General features: G+C 43.9%; 2 protein-coding genes across 2 annotated transcripts; one reads left to right on the top strand and one right to left on the bottom strand.

The window, feature by feature from the left end:
- The first annotated feature begins 383 nt into the window (after positions 1-383).
- Positions 384-3,370, top strand: tpi1a (triosephosphate isomerase 1a). Its single transcript, XM_048229564.1, has 7 exons — positions 384-580; positions 1,061-1,184; positions 1,425-1,509; positions 1,640-1,772; positions 1,916-2,001; positions 2,270-2,357; positions 2,606-3,370. Exons 1-7 carry the CDS (start codon positions 469-471, stop codon positions 2,722-2,724), a joined length of 747 nt encoding a protein of 248 aa, XP_048085521.1. The 5' UTR covers positions 384-468; the 3' UTR covers positions 2,725-3,370.
- Positions 3,371-5,927: 2,557 nt separating this feature from the next.
- On the bottom strand, positions 5,928-14,468 carry eno2 (enolase 2). The gene is made up of 12 exons (XM_048230344.1): positions 14,322-14,468; positions 11,565-11,650; positions 11,093-11,188; positions 10,680-10,738; positions 10,209-10,278; positions 9,965-10,098; positions 9,577-9,799; positions 9,149-9,346; positions 8,675-8,876; positions 8,100-8,208; positions 7,791-7,849; positions 5,928-7,023 (listed from the first exon to the last, which is right to left on the bottom strand). The coding sequence occupies exons 2-12, from the start codon at positions 11,647-11,649 to the stop codon at positions 6,954-6,956; spliced, it is 1,305 nt and encodes a 434-aa protein (XP_048086301.1). The 5' UTR covers position 11,650; positions 14,322-14,468; the 3' UTR covers positions 5,928-6,953.
- Between the last annotated feature and the right edge of the window lie 1,413 nt (positions 14,469-15,881).

Genomic DNA, 15,881 nt, shown 5'->3' with positions numbered 1-15,881 from the left:
CTACTTCAAAATATGACATTTGAAATCCTAAATCTTTGGTTATTCCACACCCTGATCTTAAATTCAAACTCTATGTAGCCTATGACGAAATAACACAAATCGGATAAAGTAAATTGCTGATGTATTCATCATACTCACACAGTAGGCTACAGACCTCACCTGCACAGAACTACAGAACCTCCATGATGTGGAATGAAATGAACACAGCAGCGGATACGACTCAAACTTGCTAACTGTAATTGGTTGAAAGACCTCAAACCCCGCCTTCATGCACGGAAGGATGCTGTCGTTGTCCTTCCTATCCGCTGAGGAAGATAGCTACATTCCACTGCCAATAGAACTACAGAGATGGAATTGAGTAGGCGTTACCCCATCTCGTGACTCGGATTTATAGAAGCTCTGTGTACGCTGTTGCTGGTGGGTGACTGTGGCCTGTCTCTGTTAGAACTGTATACTCAATATATAAGAATGGCTGCAAGAACATTTTTCGTGGGGGGAAACTGGAAGATGAATGGCGACAAGAAGAGCCTGGGAGACCTCATTACCACGCTCAACACGGCTGCGCTTCATGACGGAACAGGTAACTTTGCTTGTTATTGCGCCTCGCGCTGCGGTCTAAATATAGCTTCTCTCATCCCTGCTGCTGCTGCTGTGGTAGGGCCATCCTCGTGTGGAGGTGCTACGTGCAGAAATGCACTGACGACAGAATGGCAGCAGCCACTTGATGATCACCCGTAGTCAAAAATGACAGAAAAGTTACTGAAATAAAGGAAGGCCCCGTTTGGCTATGTCCTGCTTTTGACCCTTTGACATTGATCATCCGCACTTAGAAGCTGTTTCGCAGTAGGCCTAGGCTTGCTGAGGACACCTGCTTGTCCGAATACATGGGCCGACCAAAAAAAACTCGGCGGTTTGGTGTAAAATGCATGCCAATTATTGAAGCCTACTATTGCACAGCGATGTAAAAAAAATCACTTTCACGTTTAGAAAGGAAATTGTTTTCACTACCAATGAACTGAGTATCATGAGTTGTACAAACGTTCCATGTTCTTCTAAACAGAGGTGGTATGTGGAGCTCCAACCATTTATTTGGACTTTGCAAGATCTAACTTGGACCCCAGAATTGGAGTTGCGGCACAGAATTGTTACAAGGTGGCCAAGGGGGCTTTCACCGGAGAGATCAGGTACAGTAGCAATGGCTCATTCCATTCCTATTTAATAATGACATTGACAGCTTCTGTCATGACATTCTGTGATGACATTCTATACCCCTTCCTATTACACTCTTGCACTCTTTCACTCTCCTCCACTCTCCTCCACTTGTGCTCTCTCTCACTCTCACTCCATTCATTCACTCTCTCGCTTACTCTTTGTGTCAGATGTCATTACCCTCATATATTCTGTGTCTTTTCCCCTTCCCTCAGCCCAGCCATGATTAAAGACTGTGGTATCGACTGGGTCATTCTGGGCCACTCAGAGAGGCGCCATGTTTTTGGGGAGAGTGATGAGGTATAGAGCTCTGTGCCTCCTTATGTTCTGAAATGTCTAGTTAAAGGAAATGCATACCCCTTTTTCTGTGATGTCATACCTATATGTGATTCTTTCTGTTTTGATTGGCTATCTTGGCAAACTCTTCCAGCTGATTGGTCAGAAGGTGGCTCATGCTCTAGAGAATGACCTGGGAGTGATCGCCTGCATCGGCGAGAAGCTGGAGGAGAGAGAGGCGGGGACAACAGAGGAAGTTGTCTATGCACAGACCCAAGTCATTGCAGGTGAATACCATACCTCAGCACAAGCAGTTAATTTTGTGTAACATATTTACAGAGGAGGTCAGTAATTGCAAGTAACTGCTAAGAAATGAAGAGACAATGCCATGAAAGTGGTTCTTTGTTTTTTTATTCGTGCCGTGCTTCAGATAACGTGAAGGACTGGAGCAAGGTAGTGCTGGCTTATGAGCCAGTATGGGCAATCGGCACAGGGAAGACGGCCACGCCTGAACAGGTAGGAGCCAACTCGCCCATAGGCCTACCTACATTTTGCCCTGTGATAATAATCCGCTTTCCGCCATTCGCCTATTTGCGAAAATAGGGCCCTAAATGTATTTGACAGGAAGTGTTTTTTGTTGTTGTTGCAAAGTACTTTTCCTCACTGTCATTGACCCCAATGCTAGACAATAACCTCATTATACATACCTATGTTAGAACAATTGTAATATTAATCTTCAGTTATAAAAGACTCCTCCCTGATGTCTCCATGTGATCTGTCTCAGGCTCAGGAGGTACACGAGAAGTTGAGGGCGTGGATCAGGGCCAACATCTCAGACGATGTGGCCGACTCCGTCCGCATTCTTTACGGAGGTCAGTCAGGAGCGAACAACACACTCCCTCCGTCTGACTGCTCTGTGTATTTTCATCATTTACTTTATATATTAGAATTATATATTTAGAAGAATGAATACAGCTTAGAATTTGTTTTCTAACTTAAAAATCAATCTAAATCTACCTGTTTACAGCAATCATCTGATTGTGTAGAACTGTGATAGTTGTATTGTCACTGTAAGGCTAATTAAACCTTTTTCTTTGTTTTTGTGTTGCTATTGCCTCAGGATCTGTAACTGGGGCCAACTGCAAAGAGCTAGCCGGCCAGCCAGACGTGGATGGCTTTCTTGTAGGCGGAGCCTCCTTGAAGCCCGAGTTTGTCGACATCATCAATGCGCGTGCATAGGAAACACGGACCACGAGCTGAGGTTCATTTAGGCTGCAATATGATTGGCACACATATATAACTGCCCTGTTTGTTTCTGCCTGTGTCTCTTGCAGTTTGTGTGCATGAGTGTGTGTTTATATGTCTCTGTGATGGTTTGTGCTTCAATTTGTCCTCTTTTAGATGCGACAGCTGGAGTTTTAACACCTGTGTGTATTGCTGCATTTTAGACCTATGGCTCTTCGGCAATATAAGTCCCACCCCACACATCATTTACTGACTGAATATAATTAGATGTAAATGTGTAGCACAGTCTGGGACTTTTATTGTGGAACATGTATGTAGCTGTAATGAGATGTACTAAGAAGAGCACTTCGTTGCACCTGAACAATCTGTGAACTATTTATTTCCTGACATGATGGGTTAGGCAGCTGAACAGGGTCTGCTCACACAGTTCATGTCTGTGTGTTCATGTGTGTCGGTGGTATGTATGGCCATGTGTCCTATAGTTTGCTGTATGTTTAATTGCTGAAATGTATCTGACGCAAGCAATTCCATTAACCACCTTTATTTAAAAAAAATCACGTCTGTCACTTTACTAACCGGCCAGTGGCTGCCAAAGAGTACCTCACATGACTAACTACTTGAAAATAAACGGTGAAGTCCACTTTGCTGTGGCCCTGTTTTATTTGCATGCATCTGAAAGTGAGAACTCTTGAAACTCTGTGATTGCATATTATAGTGTGGTTCAGCCTTTGAACCACCTCTTTGGTAGGTTATATGTAAGGGATAATGTATAGAACGCCGGTCTTTATTGGGAAAATAAGTCCCGACAGGGCGAACCGACTCCGACGCGCAGCGGAGGGGTCTTGTTCCGCCCTGAAGGGGCTTATTTTTCCAATAATGACCGGCCTTCTATACATTATACCGCTTATTACACGGCTACTTGCCAAAACGAAACAATAAACTCTCCACGATGTCTCCACCTATATAGCCTAGGCTATAGCCTATTTGTTACTGTTTCATCGTGGCTTTTGGTGAGAAACAAATAGTTCGACAACAGCACACACTGAACTTGAATCAAACATTCTTTAGAACACCGCTGATCAACCGTCTGCTTTCTCTTTTGAATGAAGTTCCAGACCTTGCGCAGTAATATGAAAGACGTGAAATAGAAGCACAAAGCCAATTTTCCTTGACAGCGGTCTGTTATACTTAGCAACGGTCTGTTATTCAGAATTAGCAGACCGCCGAACGTTGGGAAGGCCCATTCAAGTGAATGGAGCATTCTGCAGCATTATGAAGAGCCGTGTAATAATAGAGATTAAAGAGGTTATTATATTATACATTATGTTGTATTGTATTGCATTATATTACATTATAGTATTCTATTCTATTGTATAATATATCATATTCTATTCTTTCATATTATATTGTAGATACTAATAATGTCTATATTAAGTGTACTGGAATTGTCCATATTTTTGCTTTCATGCACATTATCATGGCAAGAACAAGAAGTAGGCCTACGGTCATTCAAAAAATGCTAATTATGCTAATCTAAATATACAGTGAGAGCTCACAATCTATCTAGTGTAGTCTCCCTCTTGAGACTAACATGAAGAACTGCACTTCCATTTGAGAGAATCAGGTATTTAGTGACCCAATACCAATGCTTTTAGGTGGTAAGCACCTACAAGTATCTGGGTCTCCACCTGGACAATAAACTGGACTGGTCAGCCAACACTGATGCACTCTACAAGAAAGGACAGAGCAGGCTGTACTTCCTGAGGAGGCTGCGGTCCTTCAATGTGTGCAGCAAGCTCCTCAGGATGTTCTATCAGTCTGTTGTGGCCAGCGCCCTCTTCTATGCAGTGGTATGCTGGGGAGGAAGCACAAAGAAGAAGGATGCTGGGCGACTTGACAGGCTGGTAAGGAAGGCTGGCTCTGTAGTGGGAGCTGAACTGGAGTGCATCACTTCAATATCTGACAAAAGGACCCTAAACAAACTAATCAACATCTTGGACAATGAATGTCATCCGCTCTACAGCACTATCAAAAACCAAAAGAGCTTGATCAGCTGGAGACTTTGCTCACTGCCATGCACAACTGAAGGGCTGAGGAAGTCTTTTGTTCCTAGGGCCATTGAACTGTTCAATGCCTCACTAAAGGGAAGAGGAGAGATAGACTTCTCTGCTTAGTCTGTCTGCCTCTCCACCCTCTCCATGTTTGAGTACTGACTGCCCACTACTGGTTTACTACTGTTTTACCACTGTTTTACTAATGTACACAGCCTAATGTTTTCACTACTGTTTTACTGCTACACTGTTTTTCATGATATATTAGCACACATGATCAATGGCTGCGGTCAGGCTTCTGCTACAATACTGAAATTAATGGCTATAACCCTATTATCTCAACCTGTTCTTGCACTGAAATAGTTTTTTTTTATTTTACCTTGTCTACATTATACTTTACTCTCCTATTTGTCCATATTATTTATGCTGGTCTCTAGACCTTACTCTTGCACTGTTGCACTGTTGGACTACTGTTGGACTACTTTTTGCACCTTCACCATGACACTCACTCTCTTGAGCACCTTGCCATGCACACATAACTAAGGACTGTTGGACTACTGTTTGCACCTTCACCATGACACTCACTCCCTTTAGCACCTCACCAGTCCCGGCCCTGTCACTACAAGCGTCTTATGCTCGATCACCCTCAAGCACATTGGACTTTCTTAATTTAATTTATATAGTGTATTTAGTTTTCTTATCTTTCTTATCTTCTACTGTCTTTATTGTACAGTGGAGTTTAGTTATATGTTTATACTTATGTTTACCATTTCTGCTGTAAGTGCATGTTGTGTGTGATGTCTGTATGCTACTGAGACCCTTGAATTTCCCCTTGGGGATCAATAAAGTATCTATCTATCTATCAATCTATCTATCTATCTTTTACCCTTCAGAAACGTTATAGTGCACATTTCATCTACCATTCCAAGGATTTAATAAATGTTCATTTAAGAGATTTAATAAATGTGGATTTAACCACCAGATCATTTCTAAAAACCACAAAAATGACCTTCCTATAGAGTCTGAGTCTTATTACACTATTATTACTAATATCAATATATGCTCAACAACTGCTCCCTTTCTCATCAAAAAGGCTGATCAGACAGTCAAACAAGTGTTTCCACAGACAAAGACACAGACAAGCGATTGTGTGTGGTTGAAGTAAATGATGAAAATTTTAATTGATGACATAATTGAATATCCGCTTCATTTATGATTTGCTTAAAATCTTTTCTTTTTTTCCAAACCACAGTGATCCTACAGGTAGATAAACAATGGAGGTTAGGGGTGTTAGGAAAGTGGAACAAGCATGACGGAACAGGCCAAGTCTGCAATCATAGTAACAGCAAGGGAGAGAGGAAGAGGGGGGTAGGAGGGGGGGGGCATGAAAAGAACAGGAAAACAGTGATGCAATTTCAATTGACAGAGAGGAAAATAGGAGAAAAAAGTGCAGTTGTGAATGTGTGTGTATATGTGTGTGTTTTTCACAGGTGACAGAAGGTGAGACTGGGAGCTACTTGTTTTGTAGCTGTGTGTTAGTGTGTGTGTGTGTGTGTGTGTGTGTGTGTGTGTGTGTGTGTCAGACTGTAAGCGTGCGTGTCCAGTCATTTGATGTGTTGCACCACAAGACCTTCAATCCTCGCTTTTATTTATTTTTTTGTGCTTCAGGCTTTATATCTACAGTACAATAGGTTGTCAATGTGCCCTTTCATTCTTTTCAATTCACAGTATTCCTCTATTCATTTGTGCATCATCAGTAGTCAGTCTCAAGTTGCAGTCAGTGTGTGTCTGTCAGTCCGTCTGTCTGTTGAGGTGGTTGTCTTGGTAGTTTCTACAGTTTTTTTCTCAGTATTTTCTAGTGCTCTACGAGATTCATTAATTCAGTGTCTATGCTCCAACAGTACAATTCATCTGTTGGATTTGATATGCTATTTTTATATAGGCTATCATTATTATTATTACTTTTATCATAGTTATTACTTTTTATGAGTGATCTTGCAGTTCTAGTCCTACATCCTGCACTATGTGTCTCCAGTATTATTTTGTTTAGTGCATTCTGTCCTGTTGGTGGGTGTCAGTCGCTTTTGTCGTGATGTCGTCCTGTGCATATTGGCTGTCTCTCGGTCAGTCAACCTGTCTGGCTGTCTGTGGGTCTGTGCAGCAGTGTCAGTCTCACAGGGCGCTGGGGTTTCTGAAGTTGTGGCCAGCGAAACGAGCCTGGTCACCCAGTTCCTCCTCAATCCTGTAACAGAAATAAGTTATTTATTTATTTAGTTATTTGTTTGTTTTATTTTGCTATGACTATCGCTAACAACCCGTGACCATTCAATGAACAGGTCAATGTCAAACACCCATACAGTTTATATACCTTACACATGCACGCGCATGGCACAGGTTGAGGCACTGATTGGCTTACGGCCCCTCCATAGCCTGCTGGTTTAAGAACTCTATTGGATTAGCCTTAGCTGATCACGGCGTGAGGTGCGATCTCACTGGCTGCCGCTTGTGGGGTGACAGTGACATTGTGACTATCCATAAAGGCTCTGTGATGCCAATTACTCAGGGCCATTTATTCTGGCATCGCTCAGAAGGTTGTTGTCCTGCAAATCTGTGTGGTTCTAGAAATTCCGTTAGCCAATAACATGGATTAAATGTTTGTCTGTAGACTGTTTGTTACCCTTTCACAGGATGGTCTGGCTTGTAGTACTTAACCACAGATTTATAAAAGCCAGTTAGCACTGGCAAAACCAAAAGCCTCTATCATTACTGCTGAAACAGGTGCACTGAATCTGCTGTGTAATACATATGATGTTCTATATAAAAAATCTTTCTGATTTAAGTTCTGCATGGTAGGCTACCATACTCATCACATTTTCTCTAAATATTGTTTTCCTTGTTTTCTAGTTGTGTTTCATTCTAGAGACAGGACCATGAATATTATGTAGTCTTCAATAATAACAATCTCTGAATGGGAAATGTAATATTTAAATGTTTTGGGAAGCCTCTTACCTCATCAACTGGTTGTACTTGGCCAGTCGTTCAGATCTACAAGGAGCACCAGTTTTGATCTGAGATAAAAGGATAAAGACAAACAAATGGGGATAAATTATCCATAAAAGAGCATATTCTGTTTGATAATGTGTGTTTTAGAGAGATTAGTTTTACTCTCACATGCACAAAGAGTGATTTTGCAGATTGCCTTATAGGTGTGTTATTTGGTGGTGGTGGTGGTAGTTTTATCTCTCTCTCTCTCTCTCTCTCTCTCTCTCTCACTCTGTGTTTGTGTATGTGTGTGTTTGTGTTTGTTTGTGTATCTACCTGTCCAGTGCAGAGTCCCACCACCAGGTCAGCAATGAAAGTGTCTTCTGTCTCTCCAGAGCGATGGCTGACCATAACACCCCAACCATTGGCTTGAGCAAGCTTACACCTGAGACAAGAAAGGCAGAGTGTGTGTGAGAGAGAGAGGAGAGAATAAACCAATTAAGGATGTTTTACAAAAAAATCTATTATTTTGGCCAACTGCCTGAATTTGGCACCCAGAAGTGAGAGCTCCTGGCTCAGTGTGTAGAGACACAAACACAAAACTGTTATTAGAATTACTACAGCACAAATATAACCATGTCTTTTCATAGACCAGCCATATTGAATAAACAAAAAAAACATTTTATATCATGCATAGTTTGTAAGATTTTCCCTGGGTCTACACACATGGGTGTTCTGTATTGTCTGTCTGGATGAACAGAAAATGAAAGTTTGTGATGTATTAATTTTTAAAAGTAAAAGATAATCCACAAAATGAATAATGCATTACAACGTATGGGATAACAATGAATGATTAATGAATGAGTGCATGGCTTTTTGGATGGCTTGTGAATGACCACAAGCTGCCTTACGCTTGAATGGCCTCGGTCACGGAGCCAATCTGGTTGACCTTGAGCAGGAGGCAGTTGCAGGAGCGCTCCTCTGCAGCCTTTTCTATCCGCTTTGGGTTGGTTACTGTCAGGTCATCCCCAACAACCTGGATCCCCACAGAGGCTGTGAGCTGTGTCCAGGCGGCCCAGTCGTCCTGGTCGAAGGGGTCTTCGATGGACACCACTGGGAGGACGAGGTGAAGGAAAGGTGTGAAGATGAGGAGAAGCTAGCAACCCTGGCATGGGGGCCATGTTTGCAATTTGCTTGGCATCTAAACACGATCCCAGGGCTGTGGCTGTGAATTTAACTTGACATTTGGTCATTAAAGTTTTTCTCGTTCCGCTTTGAACCATATAAATAGTCTAGTGGGAATTTGTCCTTGACCAAGGTTAACATAGCTACTCTTCAAATTCCTATTGGACACACATTCTATGGCTCGTTGGCGAACTCCTTACCTGGGTAATCGTTAACGAAGCCCTGGTAGATTTCAGACAGTTCGTCGGCACTGATGTGTCTGCTGGGGTCAGGCGGAGATTTGAAGTCCAAGTCGTACTTTCCCTCACGATAAAACTCAGAGGCAGCCACATCCATTCCAATAACAATCTTATCCGTGAAGCCAGCATTCTCTATGGCTGTTTTCAGGAGCTCCAGAGCTGAGAGAGAATCAGATCAGATGGACAAATGCTCAGAACTTTAGATCATTTAGAACTGTCGAGGATGACACAGATGAAATTAATTAGACATACTTTTCAGTCTAACACCTATTTTTAAAACTACTTTACTTTGAATTGCAATGATCCATTTCTGAGAGAGAGAGAGAGAGAGGTTTTGCAAACTTTTAATCCACTTGAACAAATCCCCAACACAAAACAAGCATTTATACCTTCACTATTCTCCAGGATGTTGGGTGCAAAGCCACCTTCATCACCCACATTAATGGCATCCTGGCCATACTTGTCTTTGATGACAGCCTTCAGGGTGTGATACAACTCTGCGCCGATACGCAGCGCATCACGGAATGACTCGGCACCAACTGGAAGGACCATGAACTCCTGCATGGCCAGCTTATTCCCGGCATGAGAGCCTCCGTTGATTACATTGAAAGCCTTGAGAGAGAGATAGAAGGAGTTGATGTGTTATGAAGTGAATGCACTCCTTGTGTTTTTTCTCAGTAGATAAGGCACACTAGAAAAGTGCATATTTCTGTGTATCTCAAATTGACATACAGTTATGGTAATGTGTATCATGTTTTGTGAAGGCGCCATGCTTACCGGTACTGGCAACACTAGTTCTGTGTTTCCTGCCAGGTCAGCGATATGGCGATACAGAGGGACCTCTTTCTCTGCTGCACCAGCCTTACATATGGCGAGCGAGATGCCCAGGATTGCGTTAGCGCCAAACTGAGCTGTTTTGGGTGTAGAAGGATAACAGAGTTTATCGTTGAAGAACCAAAACCAGTTATGTATGCAGAATTGTTTTCATTAATATAGCTCAAAATCTTGATTTAACACTCACATTTGTTTTCAGTGCCATCCATCTCAAGCATCAGATTGTCCAATTTCTCTTGTTCCTCCACACTGATACCCTGAGAAGGAACCAGACCGTCATGTTAGATAACAGCTACAACCGATTCTGAATATTTGAATCAATATGACATGATGATGGTGAACTGATTTACTTTCATGGCATTGACCAGTCTCACACAGAGCATGCATGTCTGTGCACATACTTGCAGACTAACACATGAGAGTTATTAGATGTTATTGACAACATGTCCCTCGACGTTTGTCTATTTATTAATTTGGTGCCATATGGATTTGCTTGTTTGTTCCTTCTGTTCTTTTTTTATATGCAGTAGGGACCAATGGCAGATGGTATCAGAGCAAACTGTGCCTCTGTGTTTGAGTCTGAGGTTTCTAGAGGCCATCGGCACGTGACCGGACAGCAGGATACAAATGAAAGAGCAGCCATCAGCTCAACACCTACTGAAGCGATGAGTGCAGGTCCCAAGGTGTCATTGATGTGACCGACAGCCTTCAGTACACCTGGGAGGGGAAAAAAACAAGAGAGAGGAAGAGAGATGGAGAGAGACAGAGACGAGGGAGATCATTTCTAAGGAAAGGGGAGAAAGAGGAGTCTAGTGTCATATGCACTTGAGGAAATGCACTGCAATTAAATAGAATAGGCTTAGTTATGGTTGCTGTGCAAATGCATAGCCTAAAGTACTTTTTACAGATAAGTACTCTAACAGTCTAACAGTAACCAATATCATCCCTAACTACCAATTTCATCCCTCAGGGACCTTTGCATGTTTTGATTCTGCATCAACCCTTGGTTGGAAAATGGACACCTTGTTCAGGCCATGTAAAGACTGGTCAGGTTGGCCCGCAGGTAATCACCTTTCCCCTTGTAACGGCTTTTGTCCCCATCTCGGAGTTCCAGCGCCTCGTAGATCCCTGTGGACGCTCCACTGGGCACTGCGGCCCTGAAAACACCTGACAGAGAGAGACAGACAGAAAGACTGAGAAGGACAGGCGTACTTTGGACAGGAGTACTTTGTGCAATCTTAGTTTATTCTTTTCTGTAAGAGACTGCAGTCTGCAGGCGTGCATGCTACATCGGCAATGAAATTAAATTAGTCAATTGAGCATTTAAATGGCATACAATGAATTTATGCATTTTGGGTCTGTTCGTCTCAAAATAATGCCTAATCATCTTGGTCTATTTTCAAATTGTGTTGTAGCTGAAGCTCAGAGAAATATGATACAGATCTGCAGTTACATTTTGGGGATAGTTTGTCTTAGGTTCGTTTTATCTGGTTCACAGTCTCAGTCTGTTCAGGGAGGCTTTTTCAGGCCCCTCTCAAGTTACCTTTTTCAGTCCTCAGGTCCACCTCAACTGTGGGGTTTCCCCGGGAGTCCAGGATCTCCCTGGCAACGATACTCACAATGGACATCCTGTGTTAAAGAAAAGAAAAGAGTACAGCAAGCCAATCAGAGAGCAGATTGTGGGTTCTTTTTTTGTAAATTAAAGTCTTGCTTTGTGCTGTACAATGAATCTCTTTGGTCCTTTGATAAAGAGAGTTAGAATTATAAGTCCTGATCCATCAGCGAAAATGAACAGATCCTGGATCAGACTTTGCAGGCTCTCTTGGGCTCTGTCTAGACACAAAGCTTTTTTTTTTGTGCCGTTTTTCTTTTTTTTCTTTATTCATTTTCTCTCCAGCAGGCTCTGAGGCGAGGGGGGCATTTGACACAGGAGTGCTTCTCTCTCAGATGAGATGCTATCAGCCTTGCCCTTCATGATGTGAAAAGGCCCTTTTCTTTGAGATTGCGTCTATTGAACCAAGCTCAGGCCAATCAAATAAAAGGTCCCCCAGAAAGCCCGGGACTGGATTTATGGTAAGTAGACAAATGAATAACTGCCGTTTCAAGCGGTGTCTCATCCGGGGATGCTTTCGGGGAGATTTGCAATTTGGACGGCTCTATAATGCAATGCACATCGACCTGGCTGGCATCAAACCAGTGCTCTTTCCAAGGGGAGCCAGACCTGGCTCAAGGGTGTGGTGAGGCTGATGGCGCACTGCTCTGCTCCCAGCAGTATTTCCTCCCAAGGAAACAACACTGTGTGGCTATTTTTTGTTAGTGCGCTTCAGCTATACATGAGAATAGAGATCCCTGACACAAATGGGCCCAAAACACAGATCCACAAAGTGTCAGAGATGATCAACCTCTCAAGAACAACCTAAAGTGTTATGTGTAGTGTAATTTTTTTTTTCCACATTTGAGTGTGTGTGTGCATGTGCGTGTGTGTGTCTGTGTGTGTGCGTCTGTGTGTCTGTGTGTGTGTGTGTAGTGGTGTGTGTGTGTGCATTTGTGTGTGATTAAGACACTGAAAGAGGCATCATCAAGACCCTATCAGCCATCAAGCAACCGACCATGGTGACCGCTACCCCATAATTCCACTCCCAGCTGTGCGCGGTGTGCCAGGGGGGCCGTGAAACTGTCTCATGGCAGGAGGCTAACAGCCCGAGCCCATAAACCATGGCTGTGTTTTTTTAAGACACATCAACCAGAAGTGGGCTGTCAGCCGCGCTTTCATGGTTGCCTCAAAAGGTTGGGCGGACATTAGTGTGGACAGCATAGTGAATATATTTGTGTGTGTATGTGTGTGTGTGTGTGTGTGTGTGTGTGTGTGTGTGAGAGAGAGAGAGAGAGGGGAGAGGAGGACGGGGGTATTTGTGGAGCAGAAGCTAGTTTACATTCTACCCCACAACTTGGTGCATTTATGAATGTGGCCATGGGTTACGTAATACAGTGAAGAGCACATTTCCTCTCTACCTATGTGGGACTGCAGCCGCACCGCATCGTCAGCAGAAACAAGGGAAGGGAGAGGGGAGGAGAGAGGGAGAGAGAGGAGGGGGGTAAGGGTAGAGAGTGCTGAGGGACGAGAGACAGATCAATTATTGAACCCCTCTTTCAGCAGAAGAAGTGAGAGAAATTCTGAGATGGCGTGATGCTGCTGAACAACAGGGAGAAAGAGAACCATGTTGGGGGGAAAATGCAGAGCAAGACTGTTTGACAGACAGTCAAACAGAAGGGTGTTTTTTGCAAGAAAGGAGCACAGATTGGACACACGCTGGCATTGCCTCACACACTCTCATGAACATGAAAACACACACACAAGCACAGATGCACACACACCTAAAACACATACACACACACGTACAAACACCAACACGTACACACACACATGCACACACACATTCACATTGTCTGACACGAACACTGAGCCCTACAGTGCACGCACACACACACAAACACACATGCACACACACACACACACACACAAACACAAGCACACACACACACACACACACACACACACACACACACACACACACACACACACACACACCTACAGTATACAAGAAAATGTCCCAATGCAGACAACTGCATTCTCTCCCTATCCAGCCTTTTTCTCTGTCTCTATGCCATACTCTCTCTCACACACAGATACACATTCACATGACAGCATATGCTCACAGCAGAACCCCTGGTATCCCTCCGTCTCCCTCTTCTGTTGTCAAGAAACACACACAACATGCACACACCATGGTTTATGCACCATCATTTCCTACTCCGATTTGTAATGACAGAAGCAGGTGCTGACAGACTGCTAAACACATAGCCAGACCCAGTCCTACACACACACACACACACACACACACACACACACACACACACACACACACACACACACACACACACAAACACACACACAAACAAGAACCTGCACCATGACAGCCTCACATTCTGTAGCATCACCTCCACCCACGCCTACAGCACTCGCCCAATCTCCCCCTCCCCCTTTCCACCTCACTGGCAGCAGCAGCAGCAGCACTGGCAGCAGGGAAATAACCCAGAAATAACGCGCGCGCACTCACATACATGCACATACACACGCACACACACACACACACACACACACACACACACACATACACAGACACACACACACATGTACAAACAAGGCAAGCCAGAGAGACAGCGAGACCAGGGTGAGGAGGATAAATAGCATGCCGAGGAGAGAGGGAGGAAGCAGAGGGAGAAAACCAAGTGCCGTTACCTGCTGTCCGTGCGCGCGTCTGCGTAGCCTCTGACTGCCGGAGAGGATGGAGGGAATGAGAGCAATAGAGGAGGAGGAGAAATAGAGAGAGGAGGGAGTGAAACACAAAGTGAGTGTAAGAGAGAGAGGGAGAGAGAGAGAAAGAGAGGGAGGGAGGCAGAGAGAGAGCAGAGGGGAGCAAAATGGAGAAGGGGGGAGTAAAACGTGACAGAAGGGGGAGGGAATGAAGGGATGAGTCAGAGGAAGATGCTGAGAAGAGAGAGAGAGAGAGGAGGGAGGGAGGGAGGAGGGAGTGCAGTGAAGAGAGGATAGCAGGAGGAGGGAGATGGAGAAAGAGAGTAAGGGAGAGAGCAATGGAGTGTGAGATGAAGAGAGAGGATAGAGAGGGAGATGGAGGGACAAGCAAACAGGAGGGTGGGAGGAGGAGTAGGTCAAGAGAGCTGATTAATGAGAAGGAGCTGTGAGATGCAGGAGGATTGATGGAAGGAGAAAAAGAGAGGGTGCTGCACTCCTCTCCAGGGTGAATGCTGAGTAAAAATAGCTGAGGAGGGGAGGGCTGAGGGAAAATGGGTCCATGTAGCCCCTCAGACCAGAGTATCAAAGCACACACTATAGACTGTTACATAACCTCCTCTATGGAAATGTGCATGTGCACAACAGCAGGGCCAACGCACATGTAGACATTCCCTCACTGACATAGCATCATAAGGACAATAGGTGTATTGCTATGGTTCACATGATCTATGGCACTATGGGGAACATATGTCACAATACACTTTGTGTATAGTGCTACTAATACCAGGGGCCATTACAGGCTACTTTTCACACAACTATCAATTGCACAAGCAGTCTGTGTCATGTTTGTGGATTTAAGCATACCTTAAAAAAAGATCCATCACAAGAGAGAGAGCGAGAGAGGCAAGAGATAATCTATAATTAAAGGGCTGATTTGATGGGATTACAATACAGGTTGGCCCTGACCTTGACACCATGAAAGAGAGATATGCATTCATTCATATAGTGGAGGAGAGAGAGAGAAGAAGAAGAAGAGAGAGAATATTGGTTCATGAACATCTGGAGGTCAGCTAATCCCAATCATTCAACAGGCATTGTCAATGTTGAAGGACGGGTCTGCCTCCCAGGCAGAAAGAGGCAAGCTGAATTGCATGTTGTGCCCAGCACTTGGCTGCCTCCATGCAAAGCCTGATGGGACTGATAGAAGGGTGGTATTTTTGTCACGGATGATTGACAGGGAGACTGCGTTTGACCACCATCTGTGTCCATGGCCTCTTTGAAAAACTTCCTCCTCTGAATTCACTTATCTCTCAATGTTGCTTACCTGGAACTGTTGTTGATTATGCTTGTCTGTTTTTCTTCTTTTACTGTAGTGTACACTATAGTGTAACATTAGGTCAGTTTTCACACATACACACACACACACACACACACACACACACACACACACACACACACACACACACACACGCAAAAACACAAGCATACACAGCTCACAGCGTACCTCAGAGACAGAAAAGAGGATGGAATCAGTGTAGGTTCATT

The sequence above is a fragment of the Alosa alosa genome, chromosome 20 (genome assembly GCF_017589495.1).
Source record: "Alosa alosa isolate M-15738 ecotype Scorff River chromosome 20, AALO_Geno_1.1, whole genome shotgun sequence".
NCBI lineage: Eukaryota > Metazoa > Chordata > Actinopteri > Clupeiformes > Clupeidae > Alosa > Alosa alosa.
This window is presented reverse-complemented; position numbering and strand designations above follow the sequence as displayed.

What these genes read in the sequence shown, in the direction of transcription:
- tpi1a (XM_048229564.1), top strand. Translation starts at nt 469, where the DNA reads ATGGCTGCAAGAACATTTTTCGTGGGGGGAAACTGGAAGATGAATGGC. An exon ending in TGCGCTTCATGACGGAACAG is followed by an intron (nt 581 to 1,060) that starts GTAACTTTGCTT and finishes TCTTCTAAACAG; the next exon opens with AGGTGGTATGTGGAGCTCCA. An exon ending in ACAGACCCAAGTCATTGCAG is followed by an intron (nt 1,773 to 1,915) that starts GTGAATACCATA and finishes GCCGTGCTTCAG; the next exon opens with ATAACGTGAAGGACTGGAGC.
- eno2 (XM_048230344.1), bottom strand. Translation starts at nt 11,649, where the DNA reads ATGTCCATTGTGAGTATCGTTGCCAGGGAGATCCTGGACTCCCGGGGA. An exon ending in AAGCCGTTACAAGGGGAAAG is followed by an intron (nt 10,739 to 11,092) that starts GTGATTACCTGC and finishes TTCCCCTCCCAG; the next exon opens with GTGTACTGAAGGCTGTCGGT. An exon ending in CTTCGTTAACGATTACCCAG is followed by an intron (nt 8,877 to 9,148) that starts GTAAGGAGTTCG and finishes TCGTCCTCCCAG; the next exon opens with TGGTGTCCATCGAAGACCCC.